This window comes from Eublepharis macularius, chromosome 2 (genome assembly GCF_028583425.1).
Source record: "Eublepharis macularius isolate TG4126 chromosome 2, MPM_Emac_v1.0, whole genome shotgun sequence".
Classification (NCBI taxonomy): Eukaryota; Metazoa; Chordata; class Lepidosauria; order Squamata; family Eublepharidae; genus Eublepharis; species Eublepharis macularius.
Window position 1 is genome coordinate 61,875,286 of NC_072791.1, and position 27,876 is coordinate 61,903,161.

The following is a 27,876-nucleotide window of genomic DNA, read 5'->3' on the forward strand; positions in this document are numbered from 1 at the left end:
GGCTGAACATGGGGAAGAGGCCATGAAGGGCTTTGAATATGATAGTCATGATCTTGAATTGAGCCTAATAACTGATTGGAAGCCAATGGAGTGACTGCAGAATGGGAGTGATATGCATGCTCTGTAAACAAGCTGCAGTGTTCTGCCCTAGCTGGAGTCTCGGAGTCAACTTTGAGGGAAGGCCTATCTAGATGGCAGTCGTCTAGTCTCAATGTTACTGTGCGATGATTCCAGGTGGCCAGATCGGCCGTGTCCAGGTAGGGTCATCTTCCAGGCTAGTCTGAGTTGTGAGAATGCCTTTTTTTGTAGCAGGATTGGATCTAGTATAATCCCTAGGTTCTTAACTGGGTCAGCCAGAGTCAACTGAACCCCATCAAAGGTTGGAAGCATAATGTCCTTCAACCAGCATCACTACTTTCTTGTCTGGGTTTAGTTTCAATTCGTTTTTTCCCCCAAATTTCTGGGATGTTTTGATCTTGAGAAGATTGGGAATGTTTTAACTATTTGCTCTTCTATTTATTGGAGGCGGGGAATGGTGGTGGTGTGTGTGCTATAAATGTCTGGACAGATGTAGATAAAATTTAATCTTGACTTTCCTTCAGAGAGCTGAGTAGTAATCTACGTGATTCGATACACACACTCCTCCAGAGGTGGAGAGTGATGGGTTCATACCTCAATGGGCTTTTGAACCAGCGTTTCCACTAGCTTTGGTTCCATAGTTTAGAAAAACGTCTCTCATTAAACTAGTGCCAGGTAGGATCTCCTTTTTCGGTATGAAAAGGCTGAGAGGGAATTAGCTGAAGCCTGGAAAAAAGGAAATCAAAACAGCGGGAGGGGTGTTGCCTGGCGTCGGGGCCTTATCTCCAGCGCTTGCAAGTGGGGCGAAGTGTCCATCTGCCGGGGCTTGCTTGCGTCTGACTCCTAGCAACCGCGGATGCACCTGCAATTGGAGGAGAGGGGAGGGCAGGAGGGGGCGGAGGAGCTCCCCCACCAGCTAGCAGCGCACGGATGACTCATGCGCAGCGCACGGGCAGCCCCTGCGCTTGGACGAGCAAGAGACGCTGGGAGCCCTGGCCCGCGCCCAGCCGCAAAGAAGGCGCACAGGCAGCCGCTTCTCCAGATCGGGGTGGTGAGTGGGACGCGGTTTTCGGCGGGAGCGCGAAATAATGTCCCGCACGACTGAGGAAGGGAAATCAAAACGAGACCGCGGCAGGGATGTTTAGGGCGCGCAGAGGGGTGGGAAAGATACATCTGGGGCCGCGCTGAGGAGCTTTGATGGAGAGAGAGCCGAGGACCAAATCCCCGTTATGTGCCTCCGCTTTCTTCTATATTGATAAAAAGGCCTTTTTCGGAAGGGTCCGCCCCTCTGGTGGATACCGAAAAGGAGAGGCGGATGGGACTTCTCACATAGGGAGGAGCCATAGAAAAGCAAAGGGTGGGCCTAGCTGCTCTTTATTTTTAGCCTTTGTCATAGGGTTTTTTGTTTTTTTGGCGGCTGCTGGATGGGGGTGGGGGAAGGAATTTTGTAAAAAGACGAATGCACGCTCCTTCAGATCTGGGAAGGAGTAGATTATTTTAAAAACCGCACAAACCTTGTTTTGCTGTATAATAATGTCTATGCTATGTTTTTAATATGAAATGAGTTTTCCCCATAGCATTCATATAATCATAGAAGAGGCCTCATATCTAGTCCAACCCCCTGTCCAATGTAGGAACAAGACGAAAGCATCCCCTACAAGTATTCATCCAGCCGCTCCTTGAAGACTGCCAATGAGGGGGAACCCACCACATCATGGAAATTAAATTCAGGCTGCAATTCTGTGCACGCTTCCTGAGGAGTAAGCCTCATAGAATTCAGTGGGGTTTACTTCCAAGTAAAATATATGGGCTACAAGCTGGAAGAATTTTCAGAAGTAAACAGGATGTTGGTGTATGTTTAAGTGAAATGACAATCAGCTGTGGTTAGATTGCTTAATCTCTAGACATTTGGAGAATCCTATCTGACATGCAAAATGGGAACTGTTGGCTCTGATATGAGGGTGGAAGGAATATGTACACATTCGTTACGTGTGCAGAATGTGTCACAGTTCCAGTCTCTGAATGAAATAAACTATCTAGCCATGTTGAAAATGAAATTGCTTTGTATCCCAACACAAGGCTGACAGCCATGATCACTTTGCCCTTCAAAAATCAAACCTACAGATAAGAAGCACTACCCAGCCTTATAGAATTTTGTTAGGAAAGAAGTAAAGTTTGTTCATTTCAAAACCCTAAAAGAGAATTGAGATAATGGTAAATGGGTAGAAAGAACTTGCACAATTCAATGTACAGATTTCAGCATGGAAGCTTTGGAACCAAATTCCAGGAAATTTCATCCAGCCATTTCTTTCCTGTCACATTATCGCCACCATTAACTCCTACTTCTGCTTTGTTGTAATACTCACATTGGGCCAACTTGAGTTGGTGGCATCAATCCCATTGAACACATTGGATCCTCTGTGGAATAGCCAAGAGAGGAGAGAAGGTACAGCTCTTACCTTCTCATATATTTGATGGGGGAAAGCCCCAGGGTGTACTCCAGGCTTTCTTCCCTCAAGGCCCTTCATAAAAGTTTTTTAAGATAACTACACAAAACATTTTATATGTATTTGTAAAATGTAAGCTTACATGCAGCAAAAAATAGGTACCAGGCAGCCTGGGAGTGGTCATGAATCCCTACCACCTATAGAGAAATTAATTTTTGCACTTTTATTAAAGAGTGAAGGGGCATTCTGTTTTTCTTTGTTGTTAGAATCTTTGTAAAGTTTGAGTGTTTATTTTTATACTCAACAATTTTATATTAAATAATTACATGACAAACAACAATGTGACTTAAAGGGTATACTAGTTTTAAAAGGGGTGATGGAATATATGGAAACAAAGGCATTTGGCACATCTTTTGACTTGAGCTCCAAAATAAGGAACATGTTAGAAGACTGTAAGAAAATGATGTCTTACTTATGTCAGAACGTTGTCAGTACTTTCTGAGTATATCGCATCCTCGTAATGTATTGAAGCTGCTTTTTGCATATATGGTGCATCTGTTGTTTTCCACAATTGTTTCTGAAATAAATAAGGTACGGGTGGTCAGCTTGCTTTAGACGTGGGTATGGGCTTGACAACCCGTTTCTCTGAGCTGTGACAGCCCAGGGTGATGGCACCTTGATAGTTTGGGTGCACCCAAATACATTTGGATGAATAATCTTGTGTGGGTATCCTTAGGCAAATCTATTAGATTGTATTCTCAAGGGGACATAGTTCCCTTGTCACAGGGCTCTTATAGAGGTAAAAAGTGTGATTTAAATAGTTAATCACTCTTACACTGAAAAATTCATTCTGCTTCATTCTGTCTGTGAAGGCTGTCCACCATCCTGTTTTAGTTTGTAAGACTGGCTGTATAACTAGAAATATGTTTTTATTTTAATGATGTTTTTAAATGTTTTATGGAAATGGAATTTTACTGTATTTTAATGGGTTGTGATCCGCCCTGAGCCCACTCACAGGGCGGAATAGAAATGCGAAATAAATAAAATAAAAATAAATAATTCATGACAAGTAATGTCCTCACTCTTCACCCATTCTATATGTACTCCTGAATAAAAGTTCTGGTGAGCTTGGAAGCTTGCATACAATGTTGTGATTTTGGGTTGATCCTGTTTTACTATCCATATATGAATTTCTAATGGATGCAGCTACTTGTGTTTCTTTTTTCTACAAATGATGGCTTTTGTACAGTTATGGTACTTCTCCGCAGCAAAATGCATATAGACTTTGTATAAATCGTCACTTTTGCACCGAGTGTAGGTGCATTGAGAAGCCATAATGGATAAAGTTTTCTCTGTGCATGTAGATGTGCAGTGAAATAAACATGTGAAATCTTCACATTTGAAAATCTGCATGTGGGATTTTCTTTCCTTCTCCTTTTATACTACAGCCCAAAATGATCCCTGAAAGATTCCACAGGATCTTGCCCCATCTGTTGTCAGCCCTGTTTTGAGATATTAGTCTTTCCCATACATGGTTAAAAGGAAAGGGATGTGACATGTGTCCTCATTAATGTATTTCTTTGTTTTGTTGCCACAGGTTGCAAAATATAGCTTGACAGCACCATGGCTCCAACTTTGCTTTGCAGTGTGTTACTTCTGCTAGCTTTTAGGCTAGCTTTGACTTTTAGTCACAATCCTAGGACATCAGACAGAGTTTCTGAAGCTGATATTCAAAGACTTCTCCATGGGGTTATGGAGCAATTGGGTATTGCCAGACCCCGAGTTGAATACCCCGCGCACCAAGCAATGAATCTGGTCGGTCCACAGAACATTGAAGGTGAATATTTATCACTCTGAATTGTTATTACGATTTTTGTTATAATTAGACTTTGTAATTAATTTATTATCATTCTTCAGCTTATGGTTCAAATTATATGAAAAAGCAATTCGAAGAAATGAAGACTTCCTGCAAATTAGTGTTAAATAGTTTTATCTTATATCATTTACTAATATGATTTATATGTGTTTCTGTTGATTAAGGCTACAGTACTAAGGATGCTTATTAGAGGATAAAAAAGGTTTCTTTTCATGGAATGTGCTTGCAAAATTTGACTTTCCAAACTCTTACGATATTTCTGATGAGAACATCTTGCCAGAGTTTAGAAAGTCCTACTGGGCAAAATTAGAAATCATTTTAGTACATTTCCTTAAGCCCTCTTCAAAACGGATGCTTTACAAAATCTAATTTTTTGTTGCAAAATGTACAGGATAGATTATCACTTCTAAGGTGATGCAAAGAGTCATTAATGCCATCAAGGTGAGCGGTATGGCAAATAGTCTATCCATTGCTGTGTGGATCATGACATTGCTTCAGCATTGCTGATGTGTTAAATCAGTCTCATGTATTTTTATAAATATTTATAATCAGGATTTCAAGATCTGAGGTTCTCCTGTGAAGTATGTAGGCTGCAGTACATATAAACATTACCCTCTAATGACCCTCCAAATTGCTTAAAGTGAAGTTTAAACTTTAGTTAGTAACTTTCTTCTGTGAATAGAGGATGCTCTCATAGATATGTACGTGCAAAAAGAAAGAATATCATGGCTCTTTGCTAGTATGTCGTTCAGGGGCATTTTTTAAAGAAATGTTGATGTCTCTCTGTGGTTGCACACTTTTCTGACTGATGTAGAAACATGGAACTGCATTACGTAGTCCAACCATTGGCCTGTCTAGCCTAATACTGTCTAACTGCCAGGGGCTGTCCAAGGTCTAAAAGTCTTTGGAGGAAGATGAGAAACAAAAGGAAGAAATATTTTAGTGACATAAATGTAAGTCTTCTTTGTTAGAATTAGGAAAAGTGTTGTTCTAAGACTTGAGCTGAATTCATAGTTAACAGTGAGACTCAGCAACATGCCTGACTCCGTTTGTGTGACTTTAGGCATTATGAATGATATGGGTAGGAATTTTGTTATTAAAATATGTTTCAGAAGCAGCCGTAATGAATGCTTTGCTGTTCCTTGCTTAGACATTAGGTGGCTGTTGAGTGTTGGACGGAAATTCTAGGAATTCACTTTAGAGTATTTATACGCTTCAGTCAGCAGATGGTGCAATGCTAATTGGAAGCCAAATGCGTTTTGTAAGAGTGTAATGGAATAACATCCAAGATGTTAGTGTTACAAATCAAAGTTCTATGTTAACAACAATTTATTTGCTTCTGGCTGGGTTTCCTTTGAAGATTTGCAATAATTCCTTAAAAGAACAAAAAGTATTACATTATTTAAGGTCTTCTTCGATTGTTGCTTCACATTGCTTTTCTTGGGCTGCATTCAGACATCACACTAAACTGCAATTAAACTCCAGTTCACCACAATAGGCCAGAGTGCCCGCCCTTGCTTCTTACTTCTTGCATGCAATGCAAAAGCAAACTCCAGTAAAAAACATGTTGCCTGAATTCAGGTACCTGGCCAAACTGGAGTTTATTTTCCTCCATGAAAACTGGAATTCATTCCTTATCTAGAATCCTGGCTTGAGAGGGCAAACAAAGTCCTGTTCACCCAGGCCCCTGTATTTGAATTTCATGGGCAACTGGGAGGTTGGTTTCAGTTAGAGTTCATGCGCTGTTGTTGCCCCTTACCCTATGGAATGGCCTGTCTGTTGAGGTCAGGAAGGCTCTCATCCTCTTGGCTTTCCTCCAACTATGCAAAACTGAAATATTCAAGACGGTTTGCATAGAAAGTACCTCGCCCTGAGGCCACTTGTGGGGAGGGCGGGTTAAAAATAAATAAATAAATAAAATGGGGCTATGCTGTAAGAAAATGGCTCAGAGCAAACCTTTGAGTTAGGGCCTGTAAACTATACCATTGTACATGATTTGTACTGCCTGTTTCTGTAAGTAGGGTCTTACTGTGAATTTTTGCATCACTTACTGTGTCATGTTAACACTTATGCTTTGTTTCACCGCTGTTTCTAATTCTTGGTTGGTTCCAGATTTCTACAAATCCTATTGCATTGGCAGTTGAATGTTCCTTCCTGTTGATTGTATTGTTGTATTCTGTGTAATCTGCCTTGAGTCCCTGTGACAAAGATGGGCAATCAATCAATCAATCAATCAATCAATCAATCAATCAATCAATCAATCAATCAATCAATCAATCAATCAATATTGCAGTCAGGGAGGGAGCATGCTTGATAAATGATCCACATTTGTCCCTATCACAGTAGAATGGAGTTTTATTATGGCTTGGCATGATGTCAGAATGCAGCAGGATGGTGTGAGTAAAGGCTTTAAAGCAAGTACAAATATTCAAGCAGCATTTGAAGACAAAAAACCAATCTATCAAGTTTTTCTGTTACAAAACTCATGCATTTTGATTGAGCTTGTGTTGTAGGACCAGAAATTGGTGGTTTATATCCAGGAGTGTTTGTAAAGATATTTTATAATCTGAATTCCAAGGACCCTAAGGAAGTTATGTTAGACTGGCTAATATAGGCAATGCACTATGAGATTTTGATTGATACCTTGCTGGTGCCAATCAGCTGAACAACAACAACTGCACTTACATATCACTCTTCTAGATGGATTAGTGCCCCATTCAAAGTGGTGAACAAAGTGATTGTTATTACTAGTTTTGGAGCTTTTCCTGGGAAAAAAGCCAAGGACACTAGTTGTTTTCACTGCTTTAATATACTATTTTTATTTCATTTGTAACTTTAATTGACATATTGGGGCAAAGGGACTACTCAAGAATAATTGGTTTAAGCATATACCCTAAAAGGTCTGACTGAATTTTCCATTTCAGGAATATAAGCCATATAGGTAATAATTCAACAACTAATTTCATCTGTGTTGCCTCTGAAGGAAAATATGTATATATATATTCAAATATATCTGCTTGAGAAAGAGCTTACAGTTAAGCTACTGAGGGGCCCGTTTTGAAACTAAAATAATTAAGAATATCAGATGCATTCTGTCTCACAGAAATTCTGGGGATTAAGTTCTGAGAATACCAACAAGCTTATTCATCTCTTTATCATACTAGAATGGCTTTCTTCTCCTTTGTGTTTTTTCCATTATTTTGTCCAACCATACTTCAAATGATAGTTTTTCTGTTTCCCTCACTGAATGAGTTCACACTAGTCTAAAAAAACTTGCTGTAAATAACAATTCCTTGCCTGTTCTTTAGAGCACTAGTCTTTAGTCCTTCCAGACCTAGCAGACCCACTGAGTATGGGATCTGCTGAGTTGCAGGCATGAGACCACAACTCATATTAACAAGAAATAGGAGAGCCAGAGCCTTACTTTCATCAGTGTCAAGGATGGGACCATGGGAAAACAGATCCAAAACTGAGGATAGGAAAGCAATGACCCTAGACTGGAGTAACTCTGCTTAGGATTTCACTGTCAGTGACCTCATCTTCCAGTTCTGCTGCTCTTCTCAGCTTACATGCAAGGAAAGGCAAGAGCTATGGTACCCTTGTTCTTTATACAACAGGTCCTTCCAAAAGACAGAAAAAAGACTGTTCTGTATAGGATTCTCAACCCATTTGAGGACTCCAGCCCAATGGTTGAAGACTTCTGCTGTAGAGGATGGTTTGGTAGTGACATGGTTCTAGAATAACGTGTTTAATGAGTGCTACCATCTGACAAGATTAGGGGTGTGCACTTCAGGTATCCGATTTGGGTAAAATACCCGATTCGGGCCCAATTCAGAAAGCTTCGGTATTTCCGAATTGGGGCCAGCATGCTTGTCCCAATTTGGAAATACCGAACCAAAACTTCCCAAAGCATTTGTAATGCTTTGGGAAGCTTCGGGGCCCTGGCAGTTAAGTTTAAAGTAAAGGGCCCTTTCGCAAGTGGCAGGGCCCTTTAAACGTACCCATTTCCCACCCTTACCCCCCACCCCCACTTACCTGGCACCATGCTAAAGGAGGCGGCCCTCCCGCCTGCCTCTGGCAGTGGCGGTGGGCCTCTCCGCTGGCCAGCTGGCTGCGCCAGCCACGGCTGCACGGTGACAGTGGCAGGGAAGGCCCTCTGTGTTGGCCACCCAACTGGCTGCGGCTGCATGGCAACAGCGGCAGGGAAGGCCCTCTCTGCCAGCTGGCCGTGGCTGCGCAGCGGTGGCAGGGAAGGCCTTCTCCGCTGGCCAGCTGGCTAGCACCGCATTGGCTCCAGCCTTCCGCCTGACCAAGTAAGTGGGGTTGGGGATGGTGGAATGGAGTTAAAGGGTGGGGGTCGGAGTTTAAGGGTGGGGGTGGGATTCCGCCCTCCCTGTCACCTCAGTATGCTCCAAATCTTTACAGAGCATACTGAAGCGCCTTAGAAACCCAAATCCTAAGTAGCATGCCGCTTTCGGATTTCGGGTTTTTCCGAATCTTTTTCGGGCACAGCCCTAGTCAAGATACATAATCTCTGAGTTTGTAGCACCACATTGGTTATGCTATGACTCATTATTCACCCATAGACATCAGTAGGACTATTACACAAGAATCCCACACATTTCAAACAACATTCATCACTTAAGGAAGTTTGACACTCAGCTTCCAAATTGGAGGAGGAGGGAAGGACTTGGAATTTGGTCTTATAGAAAAGCACTATGATCACCAATACCCAAATTAAAATAGAATCTACAGAGGCCACAAAGAATACAGGTGCTGCTAGAGCAGAAAGCTGAAGTAACAATTCCGAAATACTGCTTGGCAGCCTGCAGGGCTCATTTCAAGGGGGAACGTGCCGGAATGCCATTCCAGCAGACTTTCAAAAAATTTGGGCCATTGTAGGCCTCTGAATCGAAGTTGAAATGGCCCAGATCGTGTAGGTGTTGGGCAGGGGAACCCTTCCCCACCCAGCACCGATCCAATCCGGGTCACTTCAGCCCCGATCTGGGCCAGAATGGGCCCAAAATGGACATTTTTGTCCATTTTGGGCCTGTTTTGGCCTGAATGGGGCCATATTGGCCTGGATAGGGGCTGAAATAGCCCGGATCAGGTCGGTGCTGGGGAGGGGAAACCTCCCCCGCCCGACACCAACCTGGTCCCTGCCGTTTTGATCCTGACCCTGGCCGAAAATGGCCATTTGGGGCCCTTTTCTGCCAGGATTGGGGGCAAAACAGCCAGGATTGGGTTGGTGCCAAGTAGGGGAAGCCTCCCCTGCCTGGCACCAACCCAGTCCCGGCCATTTTGACCCCCAATCTGGGCCCAAATGGGCCCAAAATGGCCATTTTTTGCCATTTGGGGCCCATTTCTGCTGAGATCAGGGCCGGAACAGCCAGGATCGGGTCGGTGCTGGGTGGAGGAACCCTTCTCTGCCTGGCATTGATGTGGTACGTGCTGTTTTGGCCCTGATCCGGGCTGAAACGGGCCTTAAATGGCCAATTTTGGCCATTTGGGGCCTGTTTTGGCCAGGGTCAGGGCCAAAACCACCAGGTATGTGTTATTGCCTGGTGAGGCACCCCTCCCCTGCCTGGCAACGACTCGATCTGGGCCGTTTGGGGCCCAATCCAGGCCAAAGTGCCCAAAATGACCATTTTGACCCATTTTAGGCCCCTTTTGGCCTGGATTGGGGCCGGAACAGCCCTGATTGGGTCACTGCTAGGTGGGGGAACACTCGCACATCTGGCAGCATCCGATTCCCAGCCATTTTGGCCTGATCAAGGGGCGTGGTATATGCTAATTTATGCTAATGAGTTCCTGCAGCTCTTTTTCTACAAAATGACTCCTGGCAGCCTGCATACACTCTAAGAGGATCAAGGTCCTATGGGTAAGCTGAGGCCAGCATGGTGATAGTTGTCTGTATAACTAGTGTTGCTAACCTCTTGGTGGGGCCTGGAGATCTCCTGGAATTACAGAGATCAATTCCTCCAGAAAAAAATGGCTGCTTTCGGGGGTGGCTTGATGGCATTATACTTGGCCAAGATTCTTCCCTTCCCCAAACCCTGCCTCTCCCTAGGCTCCATCCTAGAATTTCCCAGCCTGGAGTTGGCAACCCTATGTATAGCTGATTGTTTTGCATTAGGCTGTCCACTTCTGTATATTGTTCCTTCCTTTATATTCTTTCCTTCCTATTGTTATCAGTGCAGTCAGGAGGACAGTCTCCTGCTACCTTCCCTGGTTTTGTCAGTGCACCCTGTTTATAATGTGTTTGATTCTGGAACTGCACCGTCTAGTAAGCCTAATGTCGAAAGTACAATACCAGAATTAATGGTGTGTTTGAATTACTGTCTGCAATATACCAGTCAGTACTTTATTTCTGCCACTCTGGTCCTTTACAAGGTAAACAGTTCGTGAAGGTTTATAAGGAATATGATTTGCAAACACTATAAAATCACGCAAAAGTACAAAAATAAGGCATTAAAATCAGGGGATTATTGACTCTGTCTTTTGGGGAAAACGAAGCAGCAGAAGTGGGGCGGGGGGTAAACTGAAGGAAACAATAATGTGTATTAGTATAAAAGATTGCTTTGTATTTAGTCCAAGGAAATTTTGGCATGCACTTGAAATTTTAACTATATGCATACAGTAAATAACTATATATGGAGACTGTGAGGTGCTTTTTTTTTCATAGTAGGCAGAGTCCTGATGCAAAGAGGTCTGTACAATGTAGAGGAACAGAGCTGATGGTGGCTGATGAGCTTTCTCTTTCAAACTAAGTGGAAAATATAGATAGCTATAGCCAAATACTTTGGGGAATATATTACAGAACAACTCGATCCTGATTTGTGGGTTATAAAACAGCAAGCATCTGAAGGACTTGTATTTATATTTGTATAGAGATCATGTGGTTGGAGTCAGCTCCATGAGAATAAAAAGAACACCAGGCAACATTCAGCTGTATCTGAAGAAGTGAGCTATGACTCACAAAAGCTTAATGAGAGAGAATGTGTGTTAACCCAAGTTAATAGGCCCACTATAGCCTCAAAAGAGACCATCTACTGCAGCAGGACAAATTGAGAGCTTGGATGAGAATTTTGCCAGCTTAATTTCCTCCCCCCAGTTCCATAGTGGTGTTGCAAAGTAAGGAGGAGCAGCTGGAACCGCTTTAAGAACTGGGACCTGGAATTGGAGAAGTACCATCTGTTCAGTGACTGTTGACATATGTTGCTGAGGTTGCTCATAATCTACTTCTAGAGGAAGGGCTAAAAATAGGCTAACTGCAGCCTATATCAACAGGACTATCTAAGGATTAGCCTGGAGGTTTTGCTAGCTTGACCCTCCAGAAGTGCTACAAAGATTTTACCATAGAACTTCTGGCATTTCCTAGAGTGGCATGATATCTCTTCTGGTTTTCCCTGGAAATGATGTCACTTCTCATACAACAGTGCTCCCCATGTCCCCACTCCCACCATGGAATATTGGCAGAAAGGTGTGGTATAAATAGGGGCAGACTGGAAGGCAAAAATGGCCCTGAAAGGAGCCCTGAAGCTTGAAGGAGAGGGGAGGGAGAGAGTATGGCCCTGACAGAGGAGAGTGGGAAGGAACTGACTACAGTGACTTCCTCTGGCTTGCCCCTTTCTGTATTATGCTGGCTGAGGACAGATGGCCCATGGTGGTGGCAGTTCCCACATTCCAATACATAAGCTACCAGTTTGCATTGGCAGGTCATATCCACCTTCCATGGGTGAGGCGGATTGAAGGGGGGCTAAGAGGAGTGGCTTACCTAAAGCCACCTGCTGAACTCATGGTATTAGTGGGATTTGAACCAGCAGAGTGCTGATTTATAATCTGACCGCTTAACCAGTATGGTACAGCATGCCTTAAGTTTTGTTGTAGGGCAGGAAGCTCTAACTTTTGCTTGGAAAGGTATATTAAAGAATGTTGGCAAATAGGAAACAGTCATGCAAATGATGATGTCTCTTCAACAATTGAAGCTGCCTTATACCAAATCAGACCATTCATGCGGTTAGTCCAGTAATGTCTTCTCTGACTGTCATGGGCTGTCCAGGTTCTCAGATAGATGTCTTTTCCCAGCCCTGCTAACCTTGAAACTTTTAACTAAAGATAACTAACAGAAAATGGCACCTTTTGTTATATACAGCATACGATTTACAATTGGGTTACATAGCCTTTCTCTCTGTGGGTTGTGGGTTCTCACCTGTGGGAAGTGGAAAGTATGTTAGGAATTTTGATTTATTGCTATATATTTATTGTTTTCCTTCTCAAATTCAAGTTCATTCTCTCTAGACTCTAGAATTTCCAAGATGGTTGGAATGGATTTAGACCCAAGGAAAAATCCAGCCAGTTTTTCACTCCCTTTTTCACCAGTGGAAAAGCTAGTTGGATCCAACATGGAATCTGGCAATTCATGCCAGGATGTGCATTCCAGAAGAAGAACCCTATTTTCTTGTTGTTCTGTGATCCATATGTCACTACTGGCACCTTCTTATTAATTCCATAAAAGTTAAAAGAAGTGAATTTCTCCAACATGTCAACCTGTGCTATTTTTGCAGTGCAATCCTAAACCAAATTATACCTTTCTATGCCCAACTGACTTTCTTAGGAGTGGATTGCACTGTTAGGTAAACAATAACACTCTTTATATGAAAGCAACATGGGAGATAGATATAGGGCATTCATGAAGGTGTTTGACCCTAGTATCCAGGATTCCGAGGTCTACTGGAAGGTCTGTTTATAACAATAATTGTAGGCACCATTCTACAACTGAGGGTTAGGTAGTTCTGTAAAAGAGAAATGCAGAATCATTATTTCCTTATTTATCAAGGAGGTTAACTTTTGCTTTACATATTATTCATATGGAACTTTTAGTCAGATGCACATGTGGTAGCTCAGTTTACCTATGAGGAGAAATACATACATGAACTAACACATGAAGTTACCTTATACTGAAACAATGCATCAAGGTCAGCAGGGTCTACTCAAACTGGCAGCAGCTCTCCAGGGTCTCAGGGACAGGTCTTTCACATCACATTATGTACCCCCTTGTCCTTTTAACTAGAGATGCCAGGGACTGAACCTGGGACCTTCTGTAGGCAAAGCAGAGACTCTTGAACTGTGCCGCAGCTCCACATAAACGTGTAATGTCATTCATATGAAGATTTATATGATAATGAATTTGTACATGTGCATCACTAATTTGTATGAACATTACACAGCCTTGTTTCTTGGGTCCATGTTGCTTTTGAAGCCAGTGTTAATGTACTTATTGAAGTTCAAGTAAAGCAGCAAAGTAGGTGCTGATTGAGGATTACAGAAGTGATACAGAATGGTATTGAAAGGTAAAAGAGGGAAATTTGGGGAACAATCCTAAACAGGTCAGAAGTAAGACACATTTTGTGCTATTGATCTTAATACCATGAAATTATTCTTAGGACTGCAGCCTTAATGCTGTGTCCTGGCACTGCTATTGCAAAAATAAACAGAAATCTTGACTTGGGTTTCTTAGGAAGTCTAATGCAAAGTTTATATGATTTTGTCTTTATTAGGTGGTGCACATGAAGGTCTGCAGCACTTGGGCCCATATGGAAATATACCAAATATTGTAGCTGAGTTAACTGGTGACAATATACCTAAAGATTTCAGTGATGATCAGGGATATCCTGATCCTCCAAATCCTTGCCCAGTTGGAAAAACAGGTAAATTACAAGATTTGTAGTACTCTCCTAAGAAGAGTTACACTCTTCTAAGTCCATTGACATGAATTTTGTGTATTAAAGAGGCAGGGTTTTGTGTACCTTTACATTAAAAATTAACCTAAGTTAATTAAATTAACCTAAGGATAACCTAAGTTTTCTGATCAGAATGACATAAATATGCTGCTTCCCACAATGTTTCCTATGGCCTCCCAACTCTCCGTCGCAGTTTTTCAGATGGTGCAGGAGGCTGTGGAAGACAGCTAGAGGCAGGAAAGATTTGTTCTATGAGTACCGTTCTACTTGTGGTTTTTTGGAGCTAGATTCCATTAGAGATCCGTTCCTTGTTCTAATTTGGAGCTTAAATGTTTTGCAAAATTGGAATTATTATCCAGAAATCCTTTCTTAGACAAAATGAGAATCCATAACATTAAATAGATGGAATTTGGCTTAAGGGACAGCTGTTTACTTAGATTTCTTCTTGAATAGTGGTGTACCATATGCTTTTGAAAAGGTGATGTGATTATTCCAACATGTATTTATATTCCAACAAATTTCCATAGACAGTTCAATGGAACCTACTCCAGAGTAAGTGCACACAGGATTACAGCCTTAGTTAAGCAAGTTTTAAGTCCACTAGCACCTTAAAGACCAAATTTCCTGCAAGCCAACATGACTACCCACCTGGAACAGCCATATTTAGATTTCCTTTTTGTTCTAATTGTGCATATATCCTAGTTCAGAATCTTATGTAGAGCTACATGGTGGGACATAACATTGTATTGTCGAAGGCTTTCACGGCCGGAGAACGATGGTTGTTGTGGGTTTTCCGGGCTGTATTGCCGTGGTCTTGGCATTGTAGTTCCTGACGTTTCGCCAGCAGCTGTGGCTGGCATCTTCAGAGGTGTAGCACCAAAAGACAGAGATCTCTCAGTGTCACAGTGTGGAAAAGATGTAGGTTATTTGTATCTACTCAGGAGGGGTGGGGTTGAGCTGAGTCATCCTGTAAGAGTTTCCCAGGGTGTGGAATGCTAATGGCGGGAGGCTTCACTGTATCCTGAGGAGGTTCTTTTGCATATGGATTGGTACTTGATGTGCTAATCTTCTCTGCAGGACTATTGTCGGGTGTAGAGTGTTTTGTTAGCCTGGTGTTTTTCAGAACTGGCAACCATGCTCGGTTCATTCTTAAGGTTTCTTCTTTCCTGTTGAAGTTTTGCTTATGCTTGTGAATTTCAATGGCTTCCCTGTGCAGTCTGACAAAGTAGTTGGAAGTGTTGTCCAGTATTTTGGTGTCCTGGAATAAGATACTGTGCCCTGTTTGAGTTAGGCTATGTTCAGCCACTGCTGATTTTTCAGGTTGTCCAAGTCTGCAGTGTCTTTCATGTTCTTTTATTCTTGTCTGGATGCTACGCTTTGTGGTCCCGATGTAAACTTGTCCACAGCTGCAGGGTATACGGTATACTCCTGCAGAGGTTAGGGGGTCTCTACTGTCTTTTGCTGATCGTAGCATCTGTTGTATTTTTCGGGTGGGTCTGAATACTGCTTGAAGGTTATGCTTTTTCATAAGCTTTCCCAAACTATGCAAGACTGAAGCACAGCCACCTAGACTATACGGACTCCCCAAAATACATAAGGATTCAGTCCCACTCCGACCCATTGTGAGTGCCATTGGTTCACCGACATATGAATTAGCTAGACATCTGGCAGATCTCCTGCAGGACCACATCGGGAAAACCTCATCTTACATCAAAGATTCAGCAGATTTCATCAACAAAATCAGTTCTCTGAAACTCAATCCACAAGACATACTCGTCAGTTTTGATGTTGTATCCCTGTTTACCAAGGTTCCAGTAAAAGACACTATTGCACTTATTAATCAGATTTTCCCAGAGGATGTAACAGCCTTATTCCACCATTGCCTGACAACCAGTTACTTCCAATGGGACAACGAATTCTATGAACAGATGGATGGGGTGGCCATGGGGAGTCCACTCAGCCCAGTTATAGCAAACTTCTACATGGAACATTTTGAAAAAACAGCTCTAGAATCAGCACCCCACAAACCTAGTGTATGGTTCCGGTTTGTGGATGATACATTTATCATTTGGAGCCATGGGGAGGAAGAATTGATGGGGTTTTTGAATCATCTCAACAACATCCACCTGAACATACAATTCACCATGGAGAAAGAAATCGAGGGAAAACTCCCATTCCTGGATACCTGGGTCATCCGCAAAGCAAACTTTCAGTTAGGTCACAAGGTCTACAGGAAACCAACTCACACTGATCGGTACCTACACAAAAACTCCAATCACCATCCCCGACAGAAAAGAGGCATAATGAAAACCTTAGTGGATCGTGCAAGACGGATATGTGAGACGCACTTTCTCAATGAGGAAATTAATCATCTAAACCACGCACTTCAGGCAAATGGCTACTCCAGAAATGAAATCCGAAGAGCAATCAAACCCAGGATGAATCAAACAACCAAAGAAAAACAGTCTCCCACAGGAAAAGTGTTTTTGCCATATATCAAAGGAATTACTGATCAGATGGGAAAGCTTATGAAAAAGCATAACCTTCAAGCAGTATTCAGACCCACCCGAAAAATACAACAGATGCTACGATCAGCAAAAGACAGTAGAGACCCCCTAACCTCTGCAGGAGTATACCGTATACCCTGCAGCTGTGGACAAGTTTACATCGGGACCACAAAGCGTAGCATCCAGACAAGAATAAAAGAACATGAAAGACACTGCAGACTTGGACAACCTGAAAAATCAGCAGTGGCTGAACATAGCCTAACTCAAACAGGGCACAGTATCTTATTCCAGGACACCAAAATACTGGACAACACTTCCAACTACTTTGTCAGACTGCACAGGGAAGCCATTGAAATTCACAAGCATAAGCAAAACTTCAACAGGAAAGAAGAAACCTTAAGAATGAACCGAGCATGGTTGCCAGTTCTGAAAAACACCAGGCTAACAAAACACTCTACACCCGACAATAGTCCTGCAGAGAAGATTAGCACATCAAGTACCAATCCATATGCAAAAGAACCTCCTCAGGATACAGTGAAGCCTCCCGCCATTAGCATTCCACACCCTGGGAAACTCTTACAGGATGACTCAGCTCAACCCCACCCCTCCTGAGTAGATACAAATAACCTACATCTTTTCCACACTGTGACACTGAGAGATCTCTGTCTTTTGGTGCTACACCTCTGAAGATGCCAGCCACAGCTGCTGGCGAAACGTCAGGAACTACAATGCCAAGACCACGGCAATACAGCCCGGAAAACCCACAACAACCATCGGACATAACATTATTGACAATTTCTGTGAGAATTTCCCATGTGGTACACAAGTTCCTTGTGGTGTGCTAAGCAGTAGATTAATGTTGTGTAGTTCCTTCTCCTAGAAACAGCATCTATATTCTCCTTTTCAACCCCATTTAAAAAAAATTCTGAATATAGACTTACATCTCTCTCATTCAGATGTAATTTTTTTCCTCCTATTTGTTTACTCCAATAGTCTCTGTTAGTATTTAAGACATCAAGATTGAAATCATGACTCCAGTGGAATTATTCTGTTTTAAAAAGTTTCCGGCCTCTCTTCTTTGTCCTTGATTTAAAAATACAGCAAAAATTGGTGGTGGTTCAACTAAGATGATGCATCCAGATAGGAAAATTGAGAGCATTCTTCAGAAATTGCTGCTGTCTGTGTAAAGCTGCCCTCTTTCATGGATACATTCTCAATTAAGATTATATCTTATGAGTATCTAAGTACAGTGGTTTCAGAAATTTAAATATAAACTGCAGACTGTGCCTAAGTAGATACTATAAAAATATATTACATATTAAACTTATTGGAGAATTTCCTCAGTGAAGTCTGTGGACTGGCTTAGTAAAAGACAAGACTTTCTTAGTTGTTATTTCTATAGCAAGATGTTCTGGCTGGATTTGGGCTTTTTGGCACCTTAAAGCATTCACTAGTTAGGTCCCTATTGATATTCTGAAGCCTCACCTCTTTGCTAAAACTTAATTAGAAGGGGTGGTATATCAAGGCTTGCTATCCTTTGTAGGACAGGCCACTAGACTTTTCAATTTTGTAATACCTGCAGGGCTGCTAGCGGCTCCCAGACCATGAAACTTGCTTAGAAATAATATGATGTTGCAATACCAATGAAATGCCCAGTCTTACTGATTAACAAGCTTGTGGGAAGAAGAATGAACAAACTCAAGCCTGTGTTGAATAAAGGTCAAGGGAGTAGTCTCAAATATTAGCAGGATTCCACTTCCACCTGATAATAATCAGAATGCAGAGAAATGATTCACTGACGAGTTACAATTATCATCCTATTGTGCCAGAGAGATAAACTTCACGAGGATAAACAAATCTCTCATTTTATTTCATTATGAACTATTCCTTCAATTTATTTTATTTCCAAGCAAAGTCATGGGGAAAAAATCTTACTTAGTTATATTAGTCCATTCAGTAGTTGCGCCTTTGCAACAAAATAAGGATTGTGAATTCACATATTAAATAGCAAGCAACAACAAAATAGTTGTATTAAGTATGCTACATATCCAACTAACATATATGATTACAAATACAAACTCTGGGTAAATTTATGAACGACAGTTTGTTCCAGCTGCACATTAACCAATGACCCTTCTCAAAGACACTGATTTAATTTATTTTAAGAGATTATTGAAATCATTGGATTCAGAAAAGGAAGAGGCACCAGCGGTCACATTGCAAATTTACATTTAATGGAACATACCAGGGAATTTCAGAAGAAAATCAGCCTGTGTTTTATAGATTACAGCAAAGCTTTTGACTTGTGTGTATCATGAAAAGCTGTGGAGAGTCTTAAAAGAAATGGGGGTGCCACGACATCTGACTGTTTTGATGCTCAACCTGTTCTCTGGACAAGAGGCTACTGTCAGGACAGAATATGGGGAAACACTGTTTTCCAGTTGGGTGTCAGATAAGGATGCATATTATCTCCTTACTTGTTCAACCTCTATGCAGAGTATATCATAAAGAAAGCTGGATTAGATCTAGAAGAAGGTGGAGTGAAAATTGGTGGAAGGAACATTAACAATTTGAGATATGCAGGTGACACCACGTAACTCGCAGAAAATAGTGAAGACTTGAAATGACTACTGATGAAGGTTAAAGGAGAAAGCGCCAAAGCAGGATTACAATTGAACATCAAGAAGACAAAAGTAATGACTACTGAGGAATTACACAATTTTAAAGATGACAATGAGGAAATTGTAGTTATTCAAGATTTTCTATTCCTTGGTTCAATCATCAACCAAAAGGGAGACTGCAATGAAGTAATCAGAAGATTGAGACTTGGAAGAGCAGCTGTGAGGGAGCTAGATAAGATCCTCAAAGATAAAGATGTCACTCTGGGAACCAAGATCAAGATAATCCAAACGGTGGTATTCCCCATTACTATGGATGGATGTGAAAGGTGGGCAGTGAAGAAAGCTGACAGGAAGAAAATTGATTCATTTGAAATGTGTTGCTTGAGGAGAGTTTTGCGGATACCATGGACTGCCAAAAAGACAAATGTGGGTGCTAGATCAAATCAATCCTGAATCCTGCCAAGAAGCTAAAATGACAAAACTAAGGCTATCGTACTTTGGTCACGTGATGAGAAGACAAGATTCTCTGGAAAAGTCAATATTGCTAGGAAAAGTGGAAGGCAGCAGGAAAAAAGGAAGACCTAAAACAAGCTGGCTTGACTCAATCAAAGAAGCCACATCTTCCCGTTTGCAGGATCTGAGCAAGTCTGTTAATGGAGGTCTTTCATTCATAGGGTTGTCATAGGTCGGAGATGACTTGTCAGCACATAACACACACACATTGAAATCATATAAAATATCCATAGCAACCAAATGGAAAGACCAATCTCCACCTACTACAGAACTTTGGTTTACAAAAATCTGGAACCATTTGATAATGGAAAAAATAACTGACAATCTACATCAGACGGAATATCAATCTTCGGGATCAAACTTCTGGGAAAAGTGGATCCCATTTTACGAATTCATAGAAGCAAGAGATCTGCAACCTCCCTCTTCACACCACTCATTGTTAATGTATTAAAGCTGAAGCACTGTGTTAATATTTGTAAATGCAATGTATTATATTGGTTTGTTGTTTGATTATTGTTACAGTTCTAAAATTCAATAAAAATATTAAAAAAAATAAAATAAAAAAGAAATCATATAAAATATCCCAAGAGGATTATTGCCAAGAATAATGTTATCCTCGTTTCTCATCCTTTATGATAAAATTAATTGCATGTGATCTTGATGTAAAGTTCTTGGTTATTTATTACAAGTTGTAATGGAACTCAGACTTTCCCCAATGATTTTGCAGTTGATGATGGATGCCTCGAAAACACACCTGACACAGCACAGTTCAGCAAAGAGTACCAGCTGCACCAACACCTGTTTGATCCGGAACATGACTATCCCAGCATGGGCAAATGGGTGCGTAGCTGTCTTTGCTCTGAACTTTTTCAAGTAACCATTGAGTCAGTTAAATGTGATATTGCTAGTCTATCAAGGAAGTGTTTCTGTGTCCATAAACTTAGAAGTACAAGCATTGTAAACTTCACAGCAGCCCTGCCATAACAACATGTGTTTAAGTCCTGGTTAATACAATTTAATCTGTTGTTAAATTCTTATGCAGCAAATGGTTTATTTAGCATTTATTTAAGCTACAATAACAACGCAATCCTATGGAGAGTTACTCCAGTCTAAGTCCGTTGACTTCATTGGCAATTTTAACACTGCTTAAAACTTAATTCAGCTGGGAAGATCCCTTTCAGTGAATTAATATTATATATTTAATATTAAAGATAACTATAACTATATTCCAAGAAACTGCAACTTGTTTTCCATAAACCCAAGTTGTGCTTGTTAGGAATTAATGGGCAGGTGTACCTTGCTTTGGTGATAGAATACCTTGTACCAGCCTGAATATGGGAACAAAAGATGCCCAGCATCTAACCAAAAAGGCTATGTTCTCCACTTGCAGGACTTGTGGAATTTCCTGTATTTTCAGATTTACCGTGATTGCATGAATAAAGTCTTATATCAGATTTCATAACCTTATCTGCACTCCACTCCCTAGTATATTTAAGAATTAGTAATGGTCTTAAAATATCTTCAGACAAAACAAAATATGATCTTTGTTGAATGGAGTTTTCCAAGTTGCAACTTTTAGGCTTTTATGGAGGGGCAGCTTTTTTAAAGATCATTGGATAAAGCAGTATGTTAAGAGAAGCTGTAACTGATGTTCTGCTTCCCAGAGGGGGAAAAAAATCAACACTTCCGAATTTTTTTGTGTTATGTTAAATTGAAGTTTTCCCATGTGTAAATGTGCACAGATTGCTGTAGCCAGGAATGTCTTTACTTGGCCAGAGTTCATCTTTCTTCCCTTGTCTCTTTGGCGCAGCTCAGCTGAAATAGCTGAGTTCAGACAACAGATATGTCTTGTGAATTTGAGATCTAAATTAACATGAGAAGTACCAAACAGACAGCACTTGGCATAGATCGTTTTAACCTTCTAAAATAATTCGTTCCACGCAAATTGAGGTTTCAGTTTGGAAATAAATGCTTTGTTAATTTGTCTCTTGCACTGCTTCTTGGTGCTACAGTTACCCAGTTTATAAAAATTTCTCTGTATAGTGTTCAGCTTCTTACAATATAGTTTCTCTTGTCTATTTTCTTAACTCCCTCTCTCCCTCTCTCCACAGTAAAACTCAATTGAAATAAAATCTGTTAAGCATATGCCTGGCTATCAAGACCTTACTTGAGCTCACTATGTCTATGAAATATAACAGTATGTGGAAACATAAGGCAGTGGTCATAGTCCCACCCACCCCACCCCCACCACTTCTTGTTTTTGTACAACTCTTCTGTCTGCCAAGGCAATTTTTGGCAGTATTAAAAACATTCACTCTATTAAAAATGTTATAGACCAAACAGTTTTATTTCAAAAAGAAAGTTTTATTAGAGTAGTATTTAAATGAGGGAAGGGAAAGGCACTGAAAGGACCGCAAACAGAATTTCCTTATACTGACAAGTTGTGTTTAGCAACTTGAATGAAATATGGAAATTAGCAGGAGACGCAAGGTAAGAAGAATTTGTTAAAAGTCTTGGAAGGGAGTACTCAAGGAATCAAAATCCATCATAAGAAAGCTTTCCTTCACACTGGGAATTTAATTCTAGTCTTTATGTGATACGTGAAGCTGCTTTATATGGAGTCAGACCCATGGATGTCCTAGGAATGTCTCCTCTGGTGGGATTTTCCAAGGTGTCAGGCTTCGATCTTTCCTGTCCTTGCTACCTGAGATCTCATTAGCCAGAGATAGAACCTGGGATATTATGCAAGCAAAGCATATATTTTACCACTGAGCTATTTTCCACTTTGATTCTTCTCTTGCTAAAATGGTTAAGATTAAAACCACCATGCAACTTAAAATCATCATATATTCCTGTTCTTGTAATGGTTGATGACACTCAGAATCCCAGAAGAATAGCAAAATGTTTTATTAATAGCTGTAGTAATTCAAATGTTTTCTTGTGGTTTATCTTTCCAGCAACATGACATTCTCTTCTAAACTTCTTTCCAGAATCTTCATATGCTAATATTTAGACGGCACAGTCTTGCTTGAACAGAGGAGTTACAAAATTTGATCCATACTTGTATTTTTTTTCTTTCAGAATAAGAATTTAGTATTTGAGAAAATGAAGGGTGGAGCAAAAAGAAAGAAAAGGGTAATTTTCATAACACAACTTGTTTTCATTTCAGTTCCTCAGTGCAGGATCGGTCAAGAATGCAAAGTAAAATCACATTGTTGAAATTGCTGTGACTAGTACATCTGTATTAAAACCTGGCCTTATACTTTGCTTCAAGAGAATGTTTGTGATAAGCAATGCACTGTTTGCAAACGTTTCTGTTTTCTTTTTCCTATGTTCAGATACCTAAGGCACATTTTAAAATTGATGGTGCACTTCATTTTATACCCCAAAATATTTATGTGTGACTTTTCCCACCTTGCAGGGCCTAAACTCACAGAGGGTCAAGGTCTGTCATTTTGGTTTCAATACTTGGAACCTAGGGAGCCCTTTCTAAACCTGGTAAAACTGTCAGAAAACCCTTTCTGGATCCCAAAGTGGTCTTGCTCAAAAATAAAAACTGTTTAGAAATATACAAAACTTTATTAATTAACAATTAAACAACAGCTGGTACATTTAAACAAAAGCCAGTACAATCTCAACAGATTGTTTAGCGGTTAAAACAATAAAACTAGCTGTCTAGATAACACAGTCAGTACCTGCAGCTTAGTTGGCAATTCAGTATACAGCAATACCTTGAGTGGCAGGATAAGCACACAGGCAAGATGTAAGCCTTTGTAAAGAGCAGGTTGTGCATCTTAAAACAATAGATGTGTGCATGCTAAGTGTGGGAAAAGTGCAAACTGACTCCTGCTTAGATACAGGTTTTGGTTTGCTCTACCAGATGACTTATGTTAACCAATGGAAAACCTTGCTTTAGGGAATTTTCCAGAAATACTACATCACTGGTCTTCTCTTCCCCTCCCAACTCTAAAATCAATTAGCACTGTTCTCCTAGTTGAACATCCTTGAGGAGATAACGAAGAATAAGGGCCTCTCTGACCAAGTGCATCTTGTTAAGAGAGCTGAACACTTAGTTTCAAGATTAACCTTTAGATGGGCTGTATTGCATCACAATTTACTATTAGAGTTTAGAAGAACCGTATTATTTTCCACTTCTTTTCCACACTGTGACACTGAGAGATCTCTGTCTTTTGGTGCTACACCTCTGAAGATGCCAGCCACAGCTGCTGGCGAGACGTCAGGAACTACAATGCCAAGACCACAGCTATACAGCCCGTAATATCCACAAGAACTTTCGACAATACACCTATTATTTTAGTCTCACTACTTGGAACACGTCTTTCTTTGTGGCAGCTATTCCTCCTGCCTCTGTGCACCAGGCATGATGAAGTCATCCAGTTATAACCTGTTGCAAATAAGTGGCAGAATTGCCCAACAGGTTAATCAGAAAGAAGCAAGATTAGATATTAAAAATCATGTAGAGATATAGCAGGCAGCTATCTTTTTCTGTGAGTATCTCTGGTCTGAGTGAAGACTTTAATTTTTAAGTTTAATTTGGGGTGGGGTCATATTAACAATTCACTCGTGGCACACTAATGTGTGGATTACTGTTCTAAACTCTCTTAATCTGTTCGGTAGCTAACTACATTTCAATCCAATAAATAATGTGTAGTACCATCTGAATATTACATTATCCAGTATTTTAAATATTTTTTCTTTTGCACAAGTATTAGCTTTGAATGTGACAGTAATTTCTCAGTCCTATAGAATTTTCAGAAAACATCTATCAACATTCTGTACTAAATATTAGTTATCTGCTAGATCAGCAGTCTGCAGGTAACACATGAAGTGTAGTGGGCATTATGAGTGTGGCTGTGGTGCTACTAGAGTTGCCAGCTCCAGGTTGGGAAATCTCTGGAGCTTTTAAGGGTGGAGCCTGGAGGGGGCAGGGGAGGGACCTCAGCAGGGTATAATGCCATAGATTCCACCCTCCAAAGCTGTTATTTTCTCCAGGGAAACTGATCTCGATGGCCTGGAGATCAGTTGTAATTCTGGAAGATTTCCAACCACCCCCTGGAGGTTGGCAACACTAGGTGCTAGTGTACTTGGTAACATATCTATAATGTGACTAAAGAATATAAGAACCTTGCTGGATCAGACCAGTGGTCCATCTAGCCTAACGTTCTTTTTCACACAGCAGCCAAACACTTGCCATGGAGAGCTAATAAAGAACTCATAGATGCTACGACTTCTGAAGTACACTTTATTAGCAAAAGGAGATTCATATTTATTCTTTCTCTGTTTATACATATATATATATATATATATATATATATATATATATATATATATATATATATATATATATATATATATATCAACATAGATATTGTCTTCACAGTAAATCCACAAAGAGCTCTTTATCATTTATTGGGCTTTCTTAAATATCTTGTATTAATGTCCTCCTCCTGTCTCAGAGAAAGGAACTAATTAAGTCTGGCCCATCCATTGAACAGATGCCTCTTTAATAATTATTTTAATTAATGAAGATGAAAGGGATGTAAGGACTAATATCTATGAACTGAATCTTCATGAATCTTTTTTCCATGACAGACCAAGATGAGTCAGCCTAATCGGGCAGGAGAACTGGAAATATCATTAAGTGGCAGCAAACAGACTTGTTTCATGGCCGGATAGCCATCATATGAGCTTATGAATACATATTTATCAATTTTGTATTCAAATGTGAATATGTACTTGTTTTTATAACATGAAAATGGCGTTTGCGGGAAGCTAGGAGAGTAGAAGCCCTCCTAACCTCATCAAGCAGGCCACTCTCACAGTATTCAAGGCCTTCATGCATAAAGAGGGATGAGCATGCTTGTCCTGCCCTTGCATTTGACTGAGCACGCTGGTCCTACCCCACCTGCATGCATTTGCTGCATGTGGGCACAGGATCCATCCCCGTAGTGGGCATGATTGACAAGCATAGTTTCAGATCATGGAGTAGATACTGCAAATGTGCAGCTTCTTTACAGAGTGCACACTTTTTTGCAAGCTATGCGAGCACTTCCTGTCACTCCTATATAGACATTGACCACGTACACAGATATGTTATGTTCAGTGCAATCCTAAACAGCTACATCTTTCTATGTCAATTGAAATTAATGGAATTAAATGGTGTAGCTGTGTTTGGCATTGCACTCTATGAGTAATGGGCTATGATAAAGTTCTGATATGGGAAAGATTTCAGCACAGAATCTGATAAAAACAATACCAGATGTACTTTGATTATAGTAGCAGTAATGATAGCCCTCTACTTTACTGTGACTGACTTAATAAAAGAGAGTAAGGCAATTTTAAGACTAACATTGGCTGAGTATGCTAGGAATGAAATAAATTGACGATAGGTGATATGTGCTGTATCTTGGGCAAAATGATCCAAAATGACTGCCTCTCTTGTAAATAAAGATGAAGAAATGTTTTATAGTATTTGGCTTAATGATTACTTTTTAAAATACAGGAAAATTTTAGATTTTAATGAATTTCTGGCAGTTCTGTGATCCTAGGAGATGGTTAATTCTACCTGGATTCATGTTATGTATATTCATAATTTTATACCACTTACCTAGACTAACAGGTGTTAATGGGTTGGATTCAGAGGTTGCCATTCTATTGGTAACATCAGTTATACTGGCAGAATGCTTCTTCTACAGGCGGACAAGGAAAGGCCAGTTTCTCCTGATTCCTTCTACCCATTACATACTCCCCACTATTCTTAAGGGTCCCTTAACTCCCCACAAAAAGAATTTTGGGAGACCTAATGAATTACAGTAGACAGGAATGTCCTACTCAGCTGCCAGCAGTTCCAATCCAGCCTGATGTATCAAAGAATTCAAACAGTTATTTTGTACAGACACATTTGGTGATGTTATTTATTGGGAACTGTGTTTGTAAAATAGCAAATGTGTGCTTCATTTCTTTTGTACTACTAGACTATTGAAATGATAATCTTAATTTGTTTCAGATTTAATGACATGCAGCAATTTGGAACACTGTTATTTAATCTAACATGCGAGAAAAAGTTTTTCCACTGGGTCTTTTGATCTTTTCAAAAATCTTGCTGGGTTCTGATCTGTGTGATGTGGTCTGTGGTTGGACTTTTTTAATTGTATTGGGTTTTATCCAGTTTAGGTGGTGGTGAATTTTATTCCTTGAACTATGGGAACTATGAATAAATATCAAAATAAATAATAGACTTGCTAAATTTTAAGGCTGTTTTAAATAGTAGGATGTTTTATCCCCCTGGAATATTCTTTCTCATCCTAATCTCTTTAAAAATATTACTTTTCAGAGTCTGAATCCATACCTTCAAGGACAGCGACTGGACAATGTCGTAGCAAAGAAGTCTGTTCCACATTTTTCAGATGAAGACAAAGAGACTGAGTAAATACTGTAGAGGCTCCATGTCATCCTTACATATAATCACTGCTTCAAATACAGCTGCTGCATGTTTATTACTTATATAATTGTCACCGAAGAGCAGCTACATTTATAACATTTGTTCTTCTGAATAATTGAAAACCTAGTTCTGCTTTCTGTTAAGTTATGGCAACAATTCCTTGTTGTTGTTTTTCCTTTATACCAGAAACAAGCTTTAAAAATTAATTAATTTAATATCCAGTGTCAGTTTAATGGATTTAAGAAGAAGGATGTAAAGAGAAACATGATTTTCTCAATTCTTTTGCTTATTTACATGATGTAATATTTGACATTTGATAACAATTGTTTCTGATCAAGTTTTGTTCACCGGTAGCCCAACTCAGCGTAAATGTCTAGATTCTTGCTGTTTATTTTAATAAACACTGAAAGCAAGCTTCAGAATTTGCATGAAGCTGTATATGTGTTTCAGAAGATTTTTGAGAAAATGGATTGTGATAGTTACTATAAGTCAGTTTTTAAATTATGGAGCTGTGAATGGAATCTACTGCTTTTATCTGCTTTCAGAACTGATACCCTTATTGGAAAAAAAGATGTTGGGGAAAAGTATGAAAGTATTAAGAAAATAAATTAAACTCATCTAACAACTCC

General features: G+C 40.3%; 1 protein-coding gene across 1 annotated transcript; it reads left to right on the forward strand.

Moving 5' to 3' along the window:
- Positions 1–1,014: 1,014 nt before the first annotated feature.
- Positions 1,015–27,876, forward strand: SCG5 (secretogranin V). The gene is made up of 6 exons (XM_054972805.1): positions 1,015–1,129; positions 4,123–4,362; positions 13,962–14,111; positions 20,513–20,625; positions 22,867–22,920; positions 27,140–27,876. Exons 2-6 carry the CDS (start codon positions 4,149–4,151, stop codon positions 27,233–27,235), a joined length of 627 nt encoding a protein of 208 aa, XP_054828780.1. The 5' UTR covers positions 1,015–1,129; positions 4,123–4,148; the 3' UTR covers positions 27,236–27,876.

Bases quoted from the DNA above. Each gene is read 5' to 3' on its own strand.
- SCG5 (XM_054972805.1), top strand. From the start codon at position 4,149: ATGGCTCCAACTTTGCTTTGCAGTGTGTTACTTCTGCTAGCTTTTAGG. The intron at 20,626-22,866 runs GTGCGTAGCTGT...TTTTTCTTTCAG, and splicing joins ATCCCAGCATGGGCAAATGG to AATAAGAATTTAGTATTTGA. The intron at 22,921-27,139 runs GTAATTTTCATA...ATTACTTTTCAG, and splicing joins GAGCAAAAAGAAAGAAAAGG to AGTCTGAATCCATACCTTCA.